General features: G+C 49.2%; 1 protein-coding gene across 6 annotated transcripts in view; it reads right to left on the bottom strand.

Annotated features, from left to right (window-relative positions):
* The window catches only part of CACNB4 (calcium voltage-gated channel auxiliary subunit beta 4), a 77,172-nt gene extending 55,367 nt beyond the window's left edge, over positions 1–21,805 (bottom strand). For all 6 annotated transcript variants that reach the window (XR_007378619.1, XR_007378620.1, XR_007378621.1 and 3 more), the window contains exons 1-2: positions 21,726–21,805; positions 21,561–21,644 (exon numbers count right to left, since the gene is read on the bottom strand). Coding sequence is in view for 3 of the 6 variants with exons in the window: in XM_048953359.1 (XP_048809316.1) it covers positions 21,561–21,644; positions 21,726–21,734 (93 nt within the window). In the remaining 3 variants the exon portion in view is untranslated. The remainder of the gene's footprint in view (positions 1–21,560; positions 21,645–21,725) is intronic.
* Positions 21,806–24,020: the final 2,215 nt, after the last annotated feature.

Raw genomic sequence — 24,020 nt, 5'->3', positions numbered from 1 at the left:
CCAAAGGCAGGACTTGCTTCCATCGCTTGGAAGGAGGCCAGCTCCTCACTCTTCTGTGCTACTTAGCATAGCCCAATTCCTCATCCTTCTCCCTCTACAGCAATCTATTTTTTTCCTCTCTCTTTTTCTGTTTTATAATACAGATTAGATAAGCACATGGTTGTAGCAACAACAGCTTCTGCCTTGGGGTGGAAGTAAGAACAAGACAACCTCTTGAGATCCCACTAACCTCCTTTTCTAACATCTCATGAGCAATGAGAACTGGATGACATCTGTGATGTTTCACAGTCCTAGAGATTCCAGGTAAATAAGGATGTATTTGTGCTCCACAAGAAAGAAGCACCGTGGTGTTTAGGGTATGTCTTGGTGCAGAGGATCCTCTGCATTTAAAGGTTTAATTCAAAGAGAGACCTGGATGGTATGCTTTAATTCCTTGAATTTCAAGTAATAAATTAGCCTGGTAGGGTCTAATTTGACAGTTCTTCTGGAGGAAGCGAGGTGCCACCTGTACTGAAACACATTTATCTGACACTGTTACATAAAGGCTGCTATAATTAAAGAAAGTGTGAAGACTTCATTGCCACTTTCTCTCAGCTTAAAGCACCTGCAATGAGAGAGGTAACCTGACGACACTGGTAGGTATCCTCTATATTTAACCAGTTGTGAGATTTCTCTTTGCTGCAGGCTCTGAGGAGGTTTGCAGAGAGCTGAGCTGTGGGAAATTCCAAGCCACAGCTGCGGCCTTCCATAGTGCATTTGATAAAGAAGAGTGGATTATCTCAGGTATGAATGTCCTCTCAGGTTTGCACAGCTCAAGACAGCCCTACTCTAATTACGGCTTCCAATGGTGTGAAGAAATGAGCATGGCAAATCTGAAATGACCTGCAAAATACTGCAAGACACAGCCATGGCATTACCACTGCATTAACATGGGCGTCCCCCTCAAGAGCTCAGGACTTGCATTGAAGAACCTATGTGGATCTGTGGGTTCTGAGCAGGCACAGCAATCTCCCTGCAGCAACATCCATCTATCAGCAGCAAGCAGCATCCACCGGGCCGAAATACCAACTGCCTTCACAGCTCCAACCAAAATGACAGTGCCTTATGGCTGGGGTTGTGCTGTGGTTCTTTGTTGGAAGGAAGATACGGGGATTGTTTTCAGAGCAGATCCACATTTATATCTTCCATGCCAAAAAGCATCCCAGCCAGAGGATTAAGCATTTGTTTTGTTTCTTATTTTAAGCTCCTCTTCTCTTCTTATGAATGTTAATCAATCTCCTTAACTGCCATAAGTGCTGATGCTGAATATTGCTGAATACCACTTTAGCCTGCAACTGATGGAATTATGGAAAACTATCAATAAAAGCCAATTAGTAACCTTATGGGAAGCTGGTGCTACTTCACCCAAGTAGCTGAAGTTACCCCTGCATTCTGGAAAGCCTCATCAGCACTGAAACACTGCCCTTCATGCCAAAAGAGCAGCAGTTCCCACCTGGGGCTGGGGAAGGAATGCCCCACTGCAATGGGAGGCTGCAGGACAACATGGTGCTCACATCCGCCCAACAGATGTGCAGCCCAGAAAGCTCCCAGACATGCAAATTTCCCAGAGGCATTCAAATATTTGCAGTTCTCTCAGTAAACGTTCACACAGATGTGACTGAAATGTATTTCTCATAAATCACAAATATCCTGTAATAACTCTTTAGAGAAAACAAGGCCCAGGCTGAGCAGTTGGAGATGGACAAACACGGCCTTGCCAGCTAAAAACGAACTGCCAATGTCTGCAAAAAGAAACATCACTTCACTGGAGAATTTTCCATTTAGAAAAATTAGTAAACCTACAGTTTCTATTTTGCATTTAGGGTGGCTTAGACTAGGACAAAGGGTGTATAAAGAGGAGTCAGCCAAAGAGCTTTTAGTCCTAAAGCTGAGGAGCACTTCTGTTGTTCCTGCTAGGGAGTTAAAGGGAAAAATAAATAAAGCCAGGCAAACTGACAGAACGTTATCTGTACTTTGCTGCTTCTCCTTGGGATTTGACAGGGATGGCTTGATTAGCCTGTTGATTTTACTGCATCTCCTTATGCTTTATAATCCCATTACCATACTGCAAGACAGCATTTTGAATTTCATGGCAAGGGACTGTGGGAAGAAGCTTCAGTTCGTTTCAGCAGATTTCCATGACACCCATCCAAATGGAGAAGCTGATGCAGAAACAACAGATCAATGAACGGGCAGCCACTCATCCAACCCAATGTCTTTAAATATTTACTCAGGACCGCTGAGAACCGAGTGGAGAAAAGATACAAAGATTTTAGTGCCTATTTAAGTAAGAGGAGCTCTTGCCTCTACAGTCTCCGAGAGACCTTTGCTCATCTGCCCAATGAAATGATCAATTTGGGACACTCTCGCCATCCTAAAGCAGAAAAAGTCTGTGCAAGAAGTCTTGAAAACGATGGCTGCTCATCATCATCATGGGACTCTCCTGGAACACATAAGCCAGTAGAAGAATCCTAAAGCATATTCCTAACATGCTTCATTTTGAGAGGTGCAGAGCAGCCACACAGCCCCTCTTCCTCCCAGCCCACACCCCTGAGCAGGTTGATCTACATGGAGATCCCAGTTTGGTGTGAGCCCAGGGGTGCTCAGCACCAGCAGAGAAAGGCAGGCAGAACCCAGGATGTGGAGTCATCTGCATGCAGGGCGACAAACAGTTGCAGCTCTCCCTTAAGCAGTGATAGGATGAGAGGGAACGGCCTCAGGTTGCTCCAGGAGAGGTTCAGCTATTGGCACAGCTGCTCATGGAGCGGGGGTCACCATCCCTGGGGGTGTCCCAGAGCTGTGGGGATGTGAGCAGTGGGCATGGTGGGATGGGTTGGGGATCCTAGAAGCCTTTTCTAACCTTACTGGCTCTGTGATTCCAATTGCTGTGGCACCCCCAAGTGCTCTGGATGGCAGCAGGCTGTGCGAGTCCTTGTACAAACCAGGGGCTGTAGGGAGCACTAAAAATACCTTTGATTCTTCCTTACAAAAGAGAACAATGGTAATTATAGAAATCCTTGCGGCAACGCAAGGTACAGGTATGAAAAGCCCTGTGTGTAAAGAGGGTTGATGCATGAGGAGCTACTAAAATAGAATCTGTTCCTCAGCTTCCAGGCAAAGATGTCTGAATTCATCCGTAAGCCTTTAACATCCCCAGTTGGTAGCAAAGCACCAATGCTCAAGGTGTTAAGATGCCAGTCTGAAAGCTTGGGTGTCATTCAGAAGCTTGATCAGACCACATAATTTCTGATGGTATGAACGTTTATACCAACCCTACTCTTTTTCCCCTGCCTCTTTCATGCAGTTGTTAGATACACATCATCCCTCATCTCTCAAATCCTACAGGCATGCATTGAAAGATACAGGATGGTTAGTTGATTCCAGCCTTTGACAAGATCCTTACGGAGACCACTTTAAGAATAAGAAAGAAAATGCCTAAATAGATTGCTGAAAGGAATGTTACATCTCATAGGTAAAACTGCCCAAGAGACAGGAAACAAATAGCAAGAATAAATAGAGAAAGACCAATATTTAGGGCCCAGTATTTGCTATGGTCCAAAGCAGACCATTACAATAACAAAGCTTTCCTACAAAATAAAGTCTTCTGGGAGTGAGTGGGGAAAATTCAGCTTGACTAGCTAAGCTTGACCAATTTACAAGTGGAAAACAGAATATCATAATTGGAAGTGTTGAGAATAATAAATAACAGCATCTCTGCCACCTCTACCATCTGGATGAGGAAGCACAGAATTAAATGGTTAAACAAAGCCCTCAAAACTGGTAGGAGAAAATATTTATCCAAACTGTAGAAGAAATCTGAATTTTAAAATACACGAGAGAGTAAAAAGCTTATAAAGCTTCTCTTTAAAATATGGAGTCAGTCATTGATGTGAATACTACAACCACGACACCTCTGCAGAGACGAAAAACTCATCTGGCTCCAGTTCAGACTGAGTGAAATTAGGGTTGACCCCTCATTACTGCTACAGAACGTTATGCTACAGGATCACAGCAAATGTCTTAGCAGTGAATCTTGCTGCCACCTCTTGGTTCAGCAGAAAATAATGGCAGAATCAGATTTCTGCCTCACGCTGTGCAGACGGAGCACCTGAGCAGCTTTCACTTGTTGCCCCCCTGGCTCACCCTCAGCCCTGGGAAACCCCTGCTTTTAGAGCTGCTTTCAGGCTCTGCTGGGTACAAGAGCCGATGCTACTTGTGCTGCTTTGAGTGTCAAGCTGTAGGCCAAAGAATTCCACCCGTGCACCACTGCCTTTACAGAGACCCTTGATTTTGTGTTAGAACAATAACTGCCACTAAGGTAACAGCAGTTCCCAGGGAGGCATTTGCTTTGAACTTGAAGACATCAAGGAAAAGACAAGTCCTCAACCTCCCTCTCCTCCAGGAGCAAAGGCTAACCATCTTCAGCAGCCAAATGCTGCCCACAGCTGCCATAGAAGCTCAGCTCAGAGACCTTCATCCTCTGCTTTGTGGGAAGAGCTCCTCACACCCAAAGCATCCCAAGGAAAGCTAACTGAAGATACCTGTTCCCTTCATACGTGCACAGCTCATGAGGAAAAACCTCACTGAAACTTTCTGTTTTCCTAACCATTTGAACAAAAAGACAAGATGCAGAGCATTAAACTGGCACTTCCATGGAGTACTGCTTTAAAGAAGACTGATGCTGTTCAGAAAAACATAACACACACCTTATGCTTCCTTTTGTGACGAGGCTTTCCCTCCCTTTCTCTTACTATCCATCTGCTCAATCGCACCTCAGGCCACTCACCTTCCAACTGCATCTCTGCAGCTGATGAGCGTTTTAGTCCCTGCCCACGTTCATAAGCTGCCAAATCCCTTCCATGGGTTCCCTGCCCCGACCAGGAGGGGGACAGCGGGTGGCCAAAGAGGAGGATGATTTCAGGATGATTAATGTGATGTACCACGTACCCAGCTGCTCCCCAGGCTGCCTTCCCACTGCAGGCAGACTGCGTCCCTGTCCCATCCTGCCTCCTTGGCTGGTGGTGCATCACTCACGCCTCTTCTTGCTGCTGCGACTTCTTGAATGTAATGAGATGCAACTGCTTTGCAGGAAGCAGCATAATTAAGTATTTAAGTCAAATTCCCTGCAGGGATATGTTGAAACAGCAATACAGCCAGGCAGTACCAACTCCAGAATTGGAAGCGATTTTTCAGGCAGGTGAGAACGTGCAGCATCTTCCCTGCAGGCATTCAAGGCCAGGCTGGATGTGGCTCTGAGCTGGCTGGTCTGCTGGTTGGTGACCCTGCACACAGCAGGGGTTGGAACTGGATGAGCACTGTGGGCCTCTGCAACCCAGGCCACTCTATGATTATTGTAGCGAGGCACTTAATGCTCAGTACTGCAACTTACAGACTTAGTCATGGAAAAAAAAGACTTTCACAAAAGTTTTTCATAGCAGCAGGAAGCAAGCATTAAAGATCAAATAGCTTCTTTTGTCAGCGGACCCGTTCCTTCCCACACACACACACACCTCTGCTCCCCACCAAACCCAAAAGCCCAGAGCTCCTCACACAGCAAAGTCAGCATTATTCACCTTTATTCACCTTTTGAAGAACCCACCTGAACCTCGGGGTGGGAACGTAGGTGGCAAGGGCCCAGGTGACAAAGGAATGGCAGCGAGCTGAATGCTGCCCTGAACTTGTGAATGTGACTCAATAGGTGAAGCGTGATGGCTCTGACACATTCATGGAAATGTTTTCTTAAAATACCAAACGTCTCCAGTTCTGTGCAGATCCTAAAACAGACATGAATGCCTTTATCTTAAATGCTCTATGGTACAGGGTAATGAAAATATTCCTTCTACCTACACTAACTTTTGCTCTTCCCTGGAGCATTAACAGCCATCAGCTCCCATAAGGTTCTTCCGTCCTGCTCATGTCCATAATGCAAAGTAATGCATCCATTTTCGGAAACTGAGAAGAACCATTTCCAGAAAAGCTTTTACTGTAGCAAGAGCCATAGGCATGGTCTGCCAACTACAAATAGCAAGCAGCCTCAGGGTGTCCTCGGGTGCCAGTATTATCCTCACAGGTACTTCGCACTCATAAGTCCCTTGAACGAGCAATGACAGGCATTGGTGGCACCAGGGAGATCTCGTGTGCTGTGCCATCTTGTTTCACAAGAGGTAATGAGGCCTTTGGTCCCTGCAGAGTTTGGTGGGAAGCTGTGGTCACTGCCAGGACACCCAGCTGCTGGCTTGCTTCTGGCATTGCAGAGCCACGAAATCACCTGGAATGACCTTATGGAGCGAGGAAGTGGCACCACTGACTACATGCACCATGGGAAAATAGCTGCATGCATCACCTCTATCATTCATTAAGCAAAGCTCTATCATCCCTTAAGCAAGCATTTCAAGAGCCTCTTTGCAAGAGGAGCACTGTGTGGTTTCAGCCAGGTTCTACAGTACAAACAAAGCAGCCTCCACTCCTGTGTTCCAGGCAAACACACTGAGCTTCAACTTCACGTATCAAGTGCTGGAGACATGGTGCAAAAGCAAATTGTTAAAGGCTTTGTGCACTGCATTCTCATAACTACATGTCAACCTCACAGAATGTTTTCCAGGCATCCAGCGCCTCAAACAGCACTGCTCACACAACCTCCCTCCGTACTGCTGCAAACACACTGCCAAGTGAAGCAACAGGAGGATGTGAAAGACAGAAAACACTCCTGCTCCACTTCACTGATCACAGAGAAACAGAAACCCACAGCATGCACCCATTCAGTTCGTCCTTTTTCGTGCCATCACATCCTTGCCATTCTCCTACACCTCAAATAATTCATTTCTTCCCCGTCTGTTTCAAAGCATTGTCTGCTTTTGCTGTGCTCAGCCCAACTCCTTCAGCTCCTGTTGTAGCCACAGCCTCCAAGATGACACTGGCATGGGATCCTCCTGCGCCACCCATCACACAGCCCAAGTATCCCAGCCCCAGGGATGCTACAGGACAGCTGAACAGCTCTGCCTTCACCATGCCCCCCAAATAGGCCATCCTCTAAGCTGGGAATTCTGCTGGCAGCAGCCACTGTCCTCCCTCACCAACTGCTGTTAGTCAGCAATATGAACACACAGCACATCGCACGCAAAGCAGAAGGTCAGACATGTGGAGCTGGGACACGACAGCAACTAAAAAGGGCCATGCCTCCATTTTAAGGATTCCTATGCTAAAATTTATAGCGTGCATCAGTTAATAAGGGACAAAACCCCGTTTCCCTTCTGCTGCATGGCCTCATGCTGCTATTTTGGATGTAGGTTACCATGGTAATCAGCAGAACCCAGAATGAATTTGTGTCGTCATAATTGCTGCAGTTTTGGGCACACAGCTCCATACTATCTTACTATTGCTTGCAGTGGCTGGAGATTTCGTGAAGCACAGGATCTAATGAACATCTAACACCAGGAGATGTTCTCCTCTGCCATATTCCACGTGCACTGCCCAGGGCCCAGCAAGCTTGGATTAAAAACAATAATAACAACAAAAATTAGGACACAGCATACAAACCAAAACAACCTATGCCACAATCCTGACCCAGAGCACACAGCCAAACATCTGAGTGTGAGCCAAACAACTGCCCAAGGAGGCTGTGGATGCCCCATCCCTGCAGGCATTCAAGGCCAGGCTGGATGTGGCTCTGGGCAGCCTGGGCTGCTGATTGGCGACCTGCACACAGCAGGGGTTGGAACTGGGTGAGCACTGTGGGCCTTTGCAACCCAGGCCATTCTATGAATCATTCCATGAGCGCAGCACGCTGTGAACAACCTCCTTTCCCAAACTAAAGACCCCTCAGTGCAGCACACAGCCAGCTGGGCGCTCTGCCTGCTGTGAAAGTTACGCTTCCAGGACTGCTTTTGTGTTTTGTTTGCTCTTTCGTTTCATTCCTCACTACTTTGCATTGCCAAAACAGCACAAACAGCCTCATTTCCAGCAGGAAATCTGGTTTCCTCTTCTAGTTTTTTCTTTTTCTCTTAAATAATGTAATTCAGCCAGAGTTGATCGTTTTACAAATCTGCTTTAAACTTATGGAACTCCAGATCTCAGTAACGACATCGTACCTTGCAGACCCGCCCTGCCTTGCCCAGCAGATAGCTGTGTATCCGGGCACATCACAGTGCCAGGAGCAAAACAACTTCTGCATCTGCACTCTTTGCTTTTACGAGCTCCATATCGAGAGGTCTGATGATAAATTACACGTACATTGGCGGTCCGATAGCACGCACTTCGCTTCTGAACGCATGAGATGCAATTCCACTCCAGGCAAACGCTGCGCCGCGGAGCGCGGAACTGCGGCGGCGCTCGGGGGAACAGCGCCACCGTGCGGCGCCTCCATGAACTGCAACGCTTCGAGCTCCGAGCGGCGCAGCTCAGTTCCGAGCCGCTGGAAACGCATTTTTGCATAAACTTCAGTAAGATAGTGAAGAAGTGAGAATCGTGTGTTTCGTAAGTGACAAAACACCTCTTAGTAATTCTAGAAGAGCTTCTTAGTGGTGCAGGAAAGCCCAACTCATTGTCTTCCAAGTGCTGACCAAACAGTGACCCTGAGCAGCTTCATCCACGCTTCCCTATCTGAAACCAACAGAAGAGCAAAGGGTCTGCCTGGAGCTCAGAGGAAAAAATCTATGAAAAAAGGCTTTTAAAATGTAGGACAGGGTAATAATTTGTGACTTTGTACAGAAATGGTCAGCTCAGAAGCCTACAAGTCTCATGTACCTATCTTCTCAGGATCAGATACTTAATTCCCATGGAATTAAATAACATTTCTCTTCCCAAAATACCAGGACTGCACACCTGGCAGGTCTGCAAAGAGGAGTTTGGAAACCGCATGGGAATATAAAGGTCTCATAGGAGCACGTTGCTCCCTGCTAATGCAAGCTGAGTCCTCAGCAGGGCACCAGTTACCTTGTAAGTAAGAAAGAAGAGCAACAACAACTAGTATTAATTCTTATGCCAGCAGACAACATTTTCACAAAAATCTATTATTAAAATAGAAAACTCTTTGAAATGTAATGGTTGACTGCTTATTTTTAAGCCTGTGCTGCAGTGGATCATAGAATCACAGAATGGCCTGGGTTGCAAAGGAGCACAGTGCTCATCCAGTTCCAACCCCCTGCTGTGTGCAGGTCGCCAACCAGCAGCCCAGGCTGCCCAGAGCCACATTCAGCCTGGCCTTGAATGCCTGCAGGGATGGAGCATCCACAGCCTCCTTGGGCAACCACTAGAACTGCCATAGGACTAAGAGTAAGGTAGCAAGGTGTCATCATTTAACCTGCAATGGTCTCCAAAAAACATCCTGGGGAGCCTAACACAGAACACGACTGTGGAAAAAGTGAAGAGAATGAGCAAAATAATGTAAATAATAGCTGCAGTGAAAGTAAATCAGATTTGAGATGGCTTTCACCGGGCAACATACAAAAACAAGTTGATATGGTTCTCTTCCAAATCTACCAGACTGGAATCTGTATGATATTTTAATAAAAGGACTGATCTGCCAAAAATCAATAGTCTGTATTAAAGAGATTAGAAAATGCTTAATCGATAGCCCTGAGCTTTCATGAGATTGCTTAATATGAATGTCAGGCCTAGGGGAGACAAAGCTTCCAAGGGCACAAAGCAGCACGGCCCCAGCAAACTCCAAAATAAAGCAGCACTGGGGGAGAAACAGGGGAGTGCAAAAGGCTGGCAGAGCAGTCAGAGCACATTGCTGTGCATTAACGAGGGAAACGCAGCCCTTGGGGCCTGAGCAGAACCAAAATAAACCCAGACAACAACAAAAGAGCATCGAGTGGCCATCGGAGAGACGCTGAGTGACCTTGCTGCAGGCGCTGCTGGATGTGCCATCTTCTATTACCCACGCTGGGGACAGATGCCAAAAAATGGAAAGAATCCAGAAATAAAGTCCAGCAATCATCTGAGCTCTGAAGACACGTCCTGACAAGAGAGAGGTTACGTAGTTTACATTGTGTATTGGTAAATGCGATGCTGCTGCCCCTTGGAGCAAACTGCCCCAAAAGGGGATTGCTCACTGCCTGCTAACGTGGTGCATTATCCATCCACACAGAGCCCTTAAAGGCTGAGCTGTAACATCCAGCACTATTATTAGCACACCAATTAGCAACAGAAGGCCTCATCAGCCCGGTGCTACCTGGCAGGGCAGGCTGCACAAAAGCTCCTTCTCACTGCAACATGAGGAAATGCAAAGGGTCAACTGCTGTCATACATGGTCCCCCGCGGGCCGTTCATTTTTCATTTTCCTGTTGTAAACCAAATTGCTTTTGGTGCCATTCCCACAATTGCTTTCTCTTCATTTAGCAAAATGGAGATGTGCAGGGGCAGCAAACTTCAATTTTACTGACTATGGCGGAAGGGGGACATACTGTGTTATTAGGATTGAGGGAACTGGGCTTGTGTAGCCTGGAAAAGAGAAGGCTGAGGGGAGACCTCATGGTGGCCTTCCAGTACTCAAAGGGAGTGTATGAACAGGGGGGGAACGGCTGTTTGTGAGGGTGGACAGTGATAGGACAAGGGGGAATGGTTTTAAACTAAGATGGGAGGTTTAGGCTGGATATGAGGAGGAAGTTTTTCCACACACAGGGTGGTGAAGCACTGGAACAGGCTGCCCAGGGAGGCTGTGGATGCCCCATCCCTGCAGGCATTCAAGGCCAGGCTGGATGTGGCTCTGGGCAGCGTGGGCTGCTGGTTGGTGACCTGCACACAGCAGGGGGTTGGAACTGATGAGCACTGTGCTCCTTTGCAACCCATTCTGTGATTCTATAAACCCCTTCTCAAAACAGGGTCTGTGGTGAGCAGGACTGCCATGAGAGAAGCAAGGGAACATCCGGAGCTGCGTGTTCAGCACAGTGTACAGATGAGCTAAAAATAAAGGTGGGGCCAAAGGGAGACGTTTGAGTCAATGTATGTACTGTAGGAATTTAGGGCATGATTCATTAGCCAAAAAAATCCCAACACCCTCTGTAGCTATTTTCAAGGAGGTACATGCATAATTGATGCGGAACAAGAGTGGGCCGCAATTTCCCCCACGCTGCTTCTGCATAAATTACACTGCCTTGTAATTCATCACACTCCTGTTTTTCCCCCATGTAAGCGGTAACCTCTCATTTAATGATCATGGAAAACAGGATCATCTGCAAATGGGAGCAGAGTACGTAATGGTGGAACGGCTGCAGGTTCGACGGGAGCTCCTGGTCCAAGACAACTGGAAAGGGAAATATTATTCAGTAGGAGGACCATTACGTGGTGACCTCCCACTGTTACTTCATTTTTGATAACCACAGTTGATGACAGAATACAGAAGTGCTTCTAAACCAGCAGCACTAAGTGCAGAGAGGGCCCAAAGCACAAGGTTATCATAGAATGGCCTGGGTTGCAAAGGAGCACGATGCTCATCCAGTTCCAACCCCCTGCTGTGTGCAGTCACCAACCAGCAGCCCAGGCTGCCCAGAGCCACATCCAGCCTGGCCTTGGATGCCTGCCGGGATGGGCACCCATTATAGTGAAGTTTAAAGCACTATGTGATTTGTCATGGAGGGATGCAAGCAGCTCAGTTCCTTGTTTATGCTCTAAAGCAGAAAAATCCTTAAAATGAAAAAATAAGGCCCCTCAGCTCCTGGATAAAAGGGTAGATAAGGATAAAAGCCAAGAGAATCTGCTGTGCAGAACAAACACAGTGATGTGAACAGGTTCCCATTCCAGCAGGTCTGGGAGAAGGGAAGAACGGAACTGCAGGCAATGGTGCACTTGCTCAGCAAGAAGCCGTGCTGCAGATAGACACTAAAAAGGAACATGAAGCTTGCACAGAGATATCCATCCACCAGGGACATCAGTAACACATTTGCACCTCTGTGCCTGACAAAGGAGGACAAGGCATCAGGAACTAACCGGGCCAGGAGCAGGAAGGGGCACACAGCATGTGCGTGCTGCTCTCCTGCCTACGTAACGGATATTCCAGCATCAATCAGAGGAAGCAAGTTCATTCTCAAGACTCTCGGAAGGAAGGCCTGGATGTTCAGCCAAACAGATGGGTGTGCTCTGCTCAGCAATGCTTACTTCATTTTTTCATTTTTTTTTTTAATGCACTGTCGGGCTCTGAAAATCACGTTTGACACCAAATGCCATCTACCTCCTGACTGCCGGGTAAGGCGAAGAATAAAGCACCCGTTTCCCTGAGTGTCCACTTCTGTATCAGAGCTTGGGACTGGTGTTAAGGGGCTCAGCATTGAGACTTGTAACTCATGTTCTCACTGAAAAAAAGGGCAAACTCAGCAATGCATGAAGAGGAGCCGCTGTCCTTCACTCCAGGCAGCCCTGCACCCCACGCTCCCTGCCAGGCACACAGCTGCAGCCATCCCTCACTCCACCTTCATTTCACGTCGTGCACATCTCCATCTGCTGAAGAGGAATCGTATCCTTGGCTTCATGTGACCTTCATTCAAGTGCCTGTACGGAATGACTCATGCAAACCCTCAGTGCTGTTGAGCAGCACACATCTGGGGTTGTCGCTCCCTAAGAAAATTGCTCAGGCTGGTTTTACCTTGAACTGCAGATGTAAGACGAGGCAAAAAGCCTGCAGCAAAATGCAGTGAGCGGAAATCCACCTTCTTCTCAGATGAAGGTGGTCAAAGCAACAGCTTTGGAGCCATGACCAAGATAATGCACAGCCTAAAAGGAAAGTGTGTGGCATTTTGTTGCAGGAACCTGGATGAGTGTCTGACAAGGTTGGCATGCAGCAAAGGATCATTTTCAGCAAGGCTTTCAAACTAAGTAAACTTTGCTTTGCTTTCTGGAGGTCTGGTCACTGAGTAACCTCGTTGCTACCACTGAGAAAATAGGAGTGTGTGAGCTGAAGTCAAGATGTTGGGGAAAATCTCATTGCTTTGCAGGGGTCTCACAAGCTACATCCCAGATCTGGAAAAATACCTTGAAGAAACAGAAAGAGATCTCTGTAGAGGGCCCCTAGGAAAGCCATCACTTGGTTGCAGGAAAGCATGTTCCTCTGGCTTTGCTGCTGTCTCCTTTTTGCCAGGATTTCTACCAATTCTGTCTCTAACCCTACAGGGAAAACAAAGTAGAAAGGAGACAAAACCCGAGGAACTGCTGCAGTATGAGCAAACACGGGTAAGGCACATCCAACTGCCAACAGCTCCTTGAAGGAAAGAGGGGAGGCAGATTCTTCTATCAGCAAAGATAAATAAAGTTGTAGAAGACTTGCACAAAATTTGTGCAAAAGTTCCCATTCTGACAAGCCCGCTAACATTGCTAGTTATTATACTCCTTGTTCTGCAGACAGCTACGGACACATTCTGCCCTCTTCTTTCTCCTTCTTCCTATTCCCTCTCTCCTTTCCCCCCTCCTAATGCCTCTCTCCTTTTTCCTCTACTCACGTTTACTTTCGCTTTTCAATTTTTAAACTTTCCTTTCAACTCTCCATGTTGCACTGCTCATTTGATGAGCACCCTTCCCATCACCCAGCCCCTGCCCTCCCACCTCCCCTCAGCCATCCTGACCCCACCTCACTCCCTCACATCTCCAACACAGCCTTCACCTCTCACAGAAGCAGGTTACATTTGGTGGCCCTCGATGCCCACCCTGGACCTGCTGGAAACTGTGGGGATGGGCCTCATTGCCTCCAGCACCTCGCTGCCAAGTCTTTCCTCTGCATCACCCCAAAACATCAAAACCAAAAAGGGAATATAATATTTAAGCTGTAACTGCCAAGAAGTACTCTGAAGTTTAATGACCAGATGGAAGCTTAATGCATCTTGGGCCATTAACCCCAACTGGTCATTATGCCCTAAGAAATGTCTTGTGCTGAGGTCATTTTTATCATTTTAAGATGAATAAAAGAGGGGAAAAAAAAAATAATAACACAACATCCCCTTATGTTCTTCTCCTAATGGGAATCTCAGCCTCAGTCACTAGGAACAGATCACCTAAGGAACGAACGCCCCTCCAGGCACAAGGATCTGATCATAAGGACTGGGCTTGGACTGTGTGCCCTTTTGGTCCCCAAACAACCTTCCTAACTAAGAGGACACCAGCCTTTTGGTGGCTCAGTGCTGCGCCCTCGGCTGCCCATAGGGACAAGACAGAAGCTGGTGGTGGCCCCTCCACTGCTTGCCAGTTCATCCCATCCTACAGAGGCAGCTGCTCTTCGGGAACGACAAAACTTCCAGCCATGACATTCCAGGTATGTAGGCTCCAAAAGTCCTTCACAAAAACTGGAGTAGAACACATACATATAATGTGTATCATCACCACCAGGACCTGATACAGGACAAAATAGCACTGAACCCACAAGGTAAGAAGAGTTCACAAAACTCTTCTCACCCAAAGAAAGGTGTGAGAGCACCCACTGATGGAAAGCAAAGGGAACAAAGCCAAGGGAGCACACAAAGCACAGAAGTACTGTACAGAAGTACAGCCGTCAGGATGTAAGCTTAAGGCCACACAGGAACCCACAGAGACATGTGAAGTGCTTACAACACCCAAGAACTAAAGAACTTCCACAGGCAAACCAAGCAAAACTAGTTGCAGGAGGAGCCCTGAAAGCTCATTTGAGGACCTCAAGTTATCTTGCATCAATTAGCCAAAAGCCATCAGAAGGCGACTGGGTAACAGGCAGATGTGATAAAACCAGCCTCCAACCGTGTGAGCATCTGGGGTGGTGCTCTGGGACACAATTTAACAAAGGGCTTTAGTTAGGGTAGTAGGTTAGGTTGTGGTTGGACTCAATGATCTTTAAGGTCTTTTCCAACCTGAGTGATTCTGTGACTCTATCGGAGGTGGCTGAAGTTCCTACCCAAACCTGTGCGTAACAAATTGTGCTAGAGATCTACTTCCACACCTCTGAAAAGCAGAAAAAAAGCAGAAATCTGAAGATTATACACATTAGGCTTTCCCACATAGCCCTGAAGCCAACAGAAAAGAGTCAAGGAGCTATTTATCCAACTCTGCAGGTCACCCGAGGCCTAATAATTTTAGGGAAAAGCTATTTCTGTCTCTACCATATGTTTTGCAGTGCAGCAGAACATATTTTAACAAATACAGGTTTGGAGTCCCATGTAATCATCTCTGCTTCCTCTACATTCAGCACAGACAATCACATCAAGATTGCATTGCACACAAGCCATCTGTGTCCATAGAAACTGCATGACAGCACATGCAGTCAGAGCCTCGCATGCCTTTAGTTCCCCAAAACCTGGGAAAATGGCTCCAGTTCTCATTGCTACGCTGTAATCACACGGCTGGAGTCGGCAGTGAGGTTGGGTGGGCACAGTGCTGCCACTGTGCTCTGGGCAATACTTGAAGGGAACCTATAAACAGGAAGGGGAACGGCTGTTTGTGAGGGTGGATGGTGATAGGAAAAGGGGGAATGGTTTTAAAATGAGACAGGGGAGGTTTAGGTTGGATATGAGGAGGAAGTTTTTCACACACAGGGTGGTGAGGCACTGGCACAGGTTGCCCAAGGAGGCTGTGGATGCCCCATCCCTGCAGGCATTCAAGGCCAGGCTGGATGTGACTCTGGGCAGCCTGGGCTGCTGGTTGGTGACCTGCACACAGCAGGGGGTTGGAACTGGATGAGCACTGTGGGCCTTTGTAACCCAGGCCATTCTGTGATGCTATGTGCCAGCAGTACACCCAGCCCTGTGCCACAGTAACACATCTTCACAGCCAAGGATTTGCAAGCTGACCTGTGAGCACCCTGTGCTTGGTGTGACATTACTGGCATCCCAGTGCTACCAGTGTAACAGGGAAAGCACTGCACTGCAAGCACACTGCACAGCAAAGAGAATTAATCTCACGGGTCACACTAGGAGAATGCACTGCAACAAACACCCACGCCACACAGAGAGACGGGTAACTCCAAAATACAGGAAATTTTGGATGAGAAATAGCCAAATCCTATTTTTTTATTCATACCTACGTTGCCTCTGCTATTAATATCCGACTTCTCTTGTGCGACTTGAGGCTATTTTAAAAACGGAACCTTGTTACCACGGAGACCATAAGCCGGTCAGCACATCTGCTGAAGAACAGGAGAGCACGTCTTGAAGTGAGAATTTCAGAGCCGCCCCGGCGGCTGATCCGGGGCTCTGAACACCAACAAACAGAGAGGATAATTCGGGGACTCTTATTTATTACTTATTTCAACACCACGCAATCAGGATCCGTATTTGCTTGCAAACAACGACGACAAAAAAACCTTTTCCCTTTTCTAGCGGAACGCTAAGGGGGAACTTAATTTGAGATTCAATTAGCGCATTAAGAAACATTCAATTAAGCTTCCTGGTGACACGGAGCGATGCTGCTCTGCTCACGTTCCAGAAGCAGCAGTGAGCCTGGCAGGCACAGCCAAGGAGAGGAGCCACATTTCCTACTCTTCTCTTCCCCCCCCCCAGCATGAAAATCCATCCGCACTCCCTTCTATTGCTGCTTACGATGCTCATCCCCACCCACCTCCTCCTTCTCATGCAGGGAACAGCCCACCCAAGGCAAGACTTTGGGATGCTGGGATCAAAGCAGCCATCATAAAGGACAGCACAAGGCAGATGTGGGTGCCTACAGGAATGAAGCCTCTCAGAGCACCCAGGGCAACTCCAGGACAACTTTCAGCTGTACAGAATCACCAAGGTTGGAGAAGACCTACAAGATCATCCAGTGCAACCATCAGCGCGTCAACACATCCCATGGCTGTGAGGTAAGCCACACCAGCAGCACCTGGTGGGATGCGAGGCTGGACGCGGCTGTCATCTGAAAGTCACCAGCCAGTGTGGGGTTGGGAGCTGCCCAGATACAACCCAGAAACCCAGCCCTCCAGCAGCACTAACAGCCTGATTTGGTCTGACAGCCTCCACGGTGTCAGCACTTCTCATAACAACAGCCCTGGCTGTTTGTCTCACCAAGGTCACCACAGACATCCCATCCCACACCAATCGTGCCAGGGATGCCCACAGGCTCCTGAGGGTCAAATGCCCTCAACAGTGCCCTCCAACAGCAGGCTATCCCCACAAGAAGTGTGTAGATACTGAGAGACATGGTTTGGTGGGCACAGCGATGACAGATCAATGTCCAAAGGTTGGACTTCATGGTCATCAAGATCTCTCCCAGCTCCAGTGATTCTACGATTCCAAGCTATCCCTTCCATTGGAAACAAAGCACAGGCTGTGATGATATCAGTGGAGGACACCTACCAACATCTCCAAAGTTCACAGCACTTTCCTACACCTACCCGATGGTGCTGCACACAAGAGAAGACCCCAAACCGGCCTCAAAGTCAGACGGATGTTGGTACGTTATGGACCAAGATGCTCTGTAGAAATTTACTCGTGATGGTTTTGCCCTCTGCAAGCCTACAGGTTTAGGTTAAGCCAAAGCCAACTGGTTGTAAGGGTGGTTTGACCCAAAAGATGTAACTGTTGAACCATTTAACTGCGCTGGTTTAAGAACAGAGATGAGTTTACAGCAACTCTGTGCTGCCATCAAGGCTGCTGTTCTTTGGGCAAAGGGCTGAATCTTTTATTCACCTGTCAAATGCCTAACGGGTTGCTAAATGCTGTGTAAAAAAAATAATGATCCAGCCCTCTGTCTAAGGAATAATCATATTCTGCAGTAAGTTATATTTTAGAAATTAATGACTCATCGTAGAATTGAGCTCATCCTGTAAATTACTGAATTTCTAACCTGCTCCTTTGCAGATACACATTTTATCACCCTCATCAGCAGTTGATTTTGAGGAACGCCTCGCTTGTTGCACATCTGGCTGGCTTGGACAACACTACTCAGTGCCTCCTGCTTCTGCTATCTGAAAGTCAGAGGAGCAACAACTCATTGTCACAGAATGGCCTGGGTTGCAAAGGCCCACAGTGCTCACCCAGTTCCAACCCCCTGCTGTGTGCAGGTCACCAACCAGCAGCCCAGGCTGCCCAGAGCCACATCCAGCCTGGCCTTGAATGCCCGCAGGGATGGGGCACCCACAGCCTCCTTGGGCAGCCTGTTCAGTGTGTATCATCACCAACCCATCTTTCCAAATCTGATATGCAAGCAATTTTGTCTTGAAAAAAACAGAAGATAACTGAATACAGATGCCAACAACCAACCAGAGTGCACCCCTCGGTCCTGCAGAAGGAACAGCACAATCCCACATTGAGAGGCTGGAAAAACTGACCTGAAAACAAAGTCACAAAGCTCTTTTGATTTTCTTTTCTTTTTTTTTGGAAGGAGGGGAGGGGCTAGAATGCCATTCTTTGTTTAAATCATTGCCATGGCTTGAGAAGTGCTCAAATAACACAAGGACATGCTTTCTTCTCCTCTATGTATTGCAGATGAAAAAGTAGTGAGCACAACCACAGCCAGAGATGCAACAGCGAGTGAAAAGAAAAGCCTGAAAAGAAAACTGACTTTAACTCCAACTGTCTCTAAAAAATAATCAGCAAAAATACTTCCATAAAACAAACTGCACTTCTTAATGCCATTTTACGTGAAGTTAAACATGCTTGAAGTGGACACGGACTCTCTACTTGAAGACTCTGGCAAAAGCTCAGAGGGATTTCTAAAGTGTTTCAAAGTCAGGAAGACTTCAGCACCAGGCCCTGCTGCTATTCAGGTGCACACAGCCCCGTGCTTCACTTCAAGCACCTAAATCACCGAGGCATTTGCAATTAGAGGCAACTGGGCACACAACCAGGCTGTTACAGAACAAGAGCAAACCACGAGGTTTGCAGCCAGACTTCAGTTTTAGCTGCATCTTCAAAAGCTGAGCTATTCAAAACTGACACCTCTCCATCAAAGAGGAAACCCACCCACCCATCCTTCAGCTCATGAGACTCAATCCGACATCTCTACAAAGGAGGGCAGATGGAGCACAGACCTTGGAGGAGAAGATGCAGGTGAGCATTTTGTGCCCCAGGGCAGAGCAGCCCCCCAGGCAGGGCTGCATTTAGGGCAGCAGAGGGGGAAGGGACAGGGCCTCACATTCTCCTGCAGAGCCCTCATCTCCGACTATCAAAGTCTCTGCTTCAGACACTGGTATCCCTGAGGACTCCTAGTCCAGTAACACAGATACAGCCATTTACCATGAGTTTTTTCCTCCCAGATTGCATTAAGGCATTCCAAAAGGCTTTAACGACTCCAGGCACACACACCTGCCTCTGCCCTGCACCAAGACCACAGCACACCTACTGGGCACTTCCATTGCACAGGAAGCAGAGCTGTAACATTACCTTTGTGCTACTGCTGTTGTTGCTTACCTTTACTCAACCAAATAAATTCCATTTGAAAATGGCAGGTAATAGAAATTAAGATACCTGAAGTCAAACCAACAAGCAAACAAACCGCGTTACAAGTTGAAATAAGAGATGGAAACAAAGTCTTGTGGAGGAAAAAAAAAGCCAGTAAACTATATTCCAGCATCTGCAAAATTGTAAGCATATGTTTTCAGCTGGCCTACTTATTCCCTTACTCCAGCAGACTGATAATTGACTTCTGTCCCTTAAGGGCTTCTGAAACACAGCCGAGCAGCACCAGCACGGCTGTCAGAGGAGCGGTGTTGCACAGCCAGCCTTGTTCAGGGCCCACAGAACAGCCCCAGCTCTGGGCCACTGCTGCAGGACTGCTGATGAATCTGCACTTGAACTGATGGTTACTGGTGGCACGATGTGACTTCCACATTTCTCCCCATGGATCCTCACACAGTGTGGCCCTGGAGCTGGCCCCACATCAGACACTGCCCAGAGCCGCAGTGACAGCACGTAGGCACTGCCAGATATCCACACGTACTGTGCTGCCTTCTAAGTCCAAAAAGGTCCTTTCTGTCCTCATTCACAAGAGGCATCCTATACACATCACACGTAACCCTGCTTCTGTGTGGGGCTGATGAAGCCCAGTGCTGGAGGCCCACAGCTCTGCCACTGCTGACACACACAGCTCAAAGTGACACCCGTGATACTGCCACGTGGTGCTGACAGCAGTGCCAACTCACAAGCTTGTCCATGCAATTATCCTCTTGTAAATTAAACTTACTGATGAACTTAAACCAGTAATTAAACACAACATAAAGAAAACTTGTGTAAAGAGTTTAAGCCTGGGGGATTCGTGCATCCGTCCCTTTATGCAAAAGGAAAGTGACGACAGAACTTCCATTGGTAGTGTAAAACTAAGTCACAGCTCAAAACACGCAAGATCCAAAACAGGCTGAAAGTCTTCAAGAGATATTAACAGTTCCCACTGAATTGTTCTTTTCTTTAAGGGAAACAATACGTGCATACAGCAGAGCATTACTTGAAGGCAATCCCTGTTAGGACACTTTTCCCCCCATGTCCCCAAAGCCAGGCTGTTAGCAGAGGAACCGCACACGGACAGCGCACACAGCTCAGCTGGGACTGTTTGGCACACAGCTGAAATCCCACAGCAAGAACACGGGATGCAAAGGGCTCCTGCACTACAGGAGCAGCCGCACGTGGCTGTGAGGAGGAGTGGAACTGCTGCATGGAGAGGAGCCTGCTATTCAACACACAGGGAGAGCTGCTGTGACCTTACCTGAGCGCTCCTTGGAGGCAGCTCCTCCGCTCCGCTCCCTCGGCACAGAGGTGGGAGGGAGCCCAGCAGTTATTTTCGGTGTGCAGCTCACACAATCCCAACGAGATCTTCCTACAGATCCCGCTAAGAGCACTACTGCGCCTGCCTGCTTCGCAGGGCTGCAGGGACACCGAGGGGCAGCGCTGCCCAAATCTCTGCGGGCTGAAAAGTCATCTTAGAAAGCGACTAAAACAAGCAAGCCGTCATTTTTCCAGAAGGACTGAAGTTCAGGAGCCCTCCTTCTGACCTGCAGGTGTATTTTCACACAGACACACACTGCTACGCGAGCCCGACGCTGCCACGTGCACGGGCTGAGCACGGCGTGCACACCGGGACCTGAAGCGCTGAGCTCGGAGCCCTGGAAGCCACGGCGGCTGCTGGGCACGGAACAGCCCTCACACAACGCCGCCTCCCTCCCTGCAGGAGCACAGCGCGAGCCGCTCGTGGTCTCCGCGCAGTTCTGACAGCGGTGCGCCCTAAGCTCAAAGTGCCGGCGACCTTTCGACGCACTCCGGCCGCAGATGAGGCGTTGGACGCCGTGAAAGCCAACCTCGCGTCCCTCCTCGCTCCGAGGCTCAGCAGCTCCACGTGCAGCGCTTCCCCCTCTCCCGTGAAGCGGGGCCGGGCGGCTCACGGCACAGCACGAGCACGGCCTCACGCTACGAGAAACGTTTCACCTCTCGGACTTTTAAAGCAAGCGAGCGACGCTCCGACACCGCGCAGCACAGAGCCGCTTCCGAGGCCTTCGGCCCCAAGGGAGCCGCCCCCGGGGCACCGCGGCTCGCACACACCGTCCCCCCCCCCAAGACGACGGCAACGCGCGGACTCGGCCCGGCCCGGCTCGGTCGGCTCCGCTCCCCCGGTTGGAAACGCCGCCCCCCGCCTCCATCGCCCCTCACCTGCCGCAGGATGAAGCTGGTGGAGGTGGTGCTGCCGTCCGAGCGCTTCAGCCGGCTGCGGCGCGTGGCCGTGCCCCTCGTCACCTGCGCCGGGGGAAAGCGGAGACGTGAAGGTCGCGTGCCGCCCTCCCCGCCCGCCCCGCCGCCCCCCGCAGCTGCACCCACCGCGGCCATAACGGCGAGGATCGGCGGCGGCCCCGAACCTCAGCGCTGCCGGGGAGAGAGTGCGGGGAGCGAAGGGAGAGGGCGGAGGGAGGGGAGAAGGAGGAGCGGGGCGGGGGGCGGCGGCACCTGGGAGGCGCGGGGCGGCCCCGAGGCGGTGCCGGGGAGGCGAGGGGGGAGAGATCGGCGCGGCTCGGCCCCGCGTCCCAGCCGGACAGACGGCGGCCAACGCGGCGCTCCTCGACGCGGCTCCTCGGGGAGGGGCGCGAGCCGCGCTTCGAGATCCCTGCCAGGAGCTGCGGGCCCCTCTGTGCGAGCGGCGGCAGCTCCCGTTCGCGCGCGGTGCCGTCGCTTTCAGGAGACAAAGATAAACCGAGAGGTGAGGCGAGCCGTCTGCTGTCCAACTGGAAAGCTGGGGAGTGGGAGCTGGATTCCCTGTTTCCCGCTGCCGTGCTTGTAGCACACGTCGCACGGAGATGGACGAGAACACACCGCTACAGCGGGAGGTGTAGGACACAGCTGGCTTGGAAAAAAAGCTTCCGAGCAGCCGGGAAACACAGCAAGCAAGAAGCTGGGAGCAGCACCCAAACTTCTCCAGCACGGTAATGAGTTTGTTTCCACTCAGAGGTTACGATCGCTTTCCCCAGGCACCCGCTGGGACCCTCACGACAGGAGCGCACTCACGGAGCTGCACCGCGGGCTCCGTGCAGAACGAGCACAGCCCGAAGCACGACGGGCTGAATGCCGCTCTTCCTCTCACGGCAGAGGTGGCTTTTTTAAGTCCTTGGATGAAATGAGGCAGCCTGGTTTCTTCATCAAACACGGATGTGGGTCAGGGATGTTGAGGACTAAATTAACACTGTTTCTGAATTTGCTTAAATCATTAAATTGGTTCTAGCAAGGATGCTTTAAGCGTTGCTCTGTAAACGTGGCTGACCTCCCAAGTTAAGATACTGTCTAGGGTTGCAAAGGAGCACAACGCTCACCCAGTTCCAACCCCCTGCTGTGTGCAGGTCACCAACCAGCAGCCCAGGCTGCCCAGAGCCACATCCAGCCTGGCCTTGAATGCCTGCAGGGATGGGGCATCCACAGCCTCCTTGGGCAACCTGTAACAGTGCCTCACCACCCTGCGTGTGGAAAAACTTCCTCCTCATATCCAACCTAAACCTCCCCGTCTCAGTTTAAAACCATTCCCCTTGTCCTGTCACTGTCCACCCTCACAAACAGCCATTCTCCCTCCTGTTTCTATTCTCCCTTCAAGCACTGGAAGGCCACCATGAGGCCTCCTCGCAGCCTTCTCTTCTCCAAGCTGAACAAGCCCAGTTCCCTCAACCTTTCCTCATAGGAGAGGTGCTCCAGCCCTCCGACCATCTCAGTGTCCCTCCTCTGGACCCATTCCATTGGCTTTGTACAATTCAGATATGTAGCCTGAATTGACCTGAAACCAACCCAGCAGGGCCAGTGACTCCAGAAGGGGCTGTAAGGAAATGATGCAGTGCAGTAATTGCTGCCTACTAACAGCACAGGTCCCAAGTGCACTATGCTCCCTGCAGACTGTTTTAGCGTCCACTCACAGCTTTGGCAGAAGGCATCTCCACAGTACAAGGATTTACTCTTACTTTGAGTTACAAATTGCTTTCTGGTTCGTTTCCTTGAAAAGCTCTAATAAGCACTAAGCAGTTATGGTTCCTTCTTAGGATGTGCAATTCAATCACACTTTAGAGCAAGGTATTTGTTTTCTGTATAATCAGTGTATTACCTTTTTCTCTGAGATCATTCTCTTCTATTCCCCGTGTTGGTTTGCAATATATTGGTTAACAACCGGTGCACAGCAATGTTCTCCAGCACCCCAAGTCTACCTTATATTCAACTGAAGGTAACAAGCAGTGATTCCCAGTAAGAGCAGCTCATCAGCATGGCTATGAAGTTGAGCTGCTCGCTCCCTGTGCTGCAGCACACAGGAACACAGGGAGGCAGGCAGGGAAGGCTGCAGCAGCCAGGTTCCCACAGCAGGCTGCCCACAGCTGCTCTCTTGCCCATCTTTCTGGCAAGGATTTACCTGCGTTGCAAACAGAAGACTTTTCACCCATTTGTTAAATAAACTTTGTTTATTCACACAAGGCAATGCACACATATTGCAGATGAGAGGCCAAATGTTCCATCAAAACAGATCCCCTATTCCTAATACTGCAAACTCTATGGTAATTTTTCTCTAAGAACGGTGATACCTCGATTAACCAGCACATATTCACCTTGAGCCACAAGCCAAACAGAACCAGAGTCCAAGCCCAGGTGTGC

The sequence above is a fragment of the Lagopus muta genome, chromosome 8 (genome assembly GCF_023343835.1).
Source record: "Lagopus muta isolate bLagMut1 chromosome 8, bLagMut1 primary, whole genome shotgun sequence".
Classification (NCBI taxonomy): Eukaryota; Metazoa; Chordata; class Aves; order Galliformes; family Phasianidae; genus Lagopus; species Lagopus muta.
Note: the sequence above shows the minus strand (reverse complement) of the source record. Positions and strands in the feature narration are given on the sequence as shown.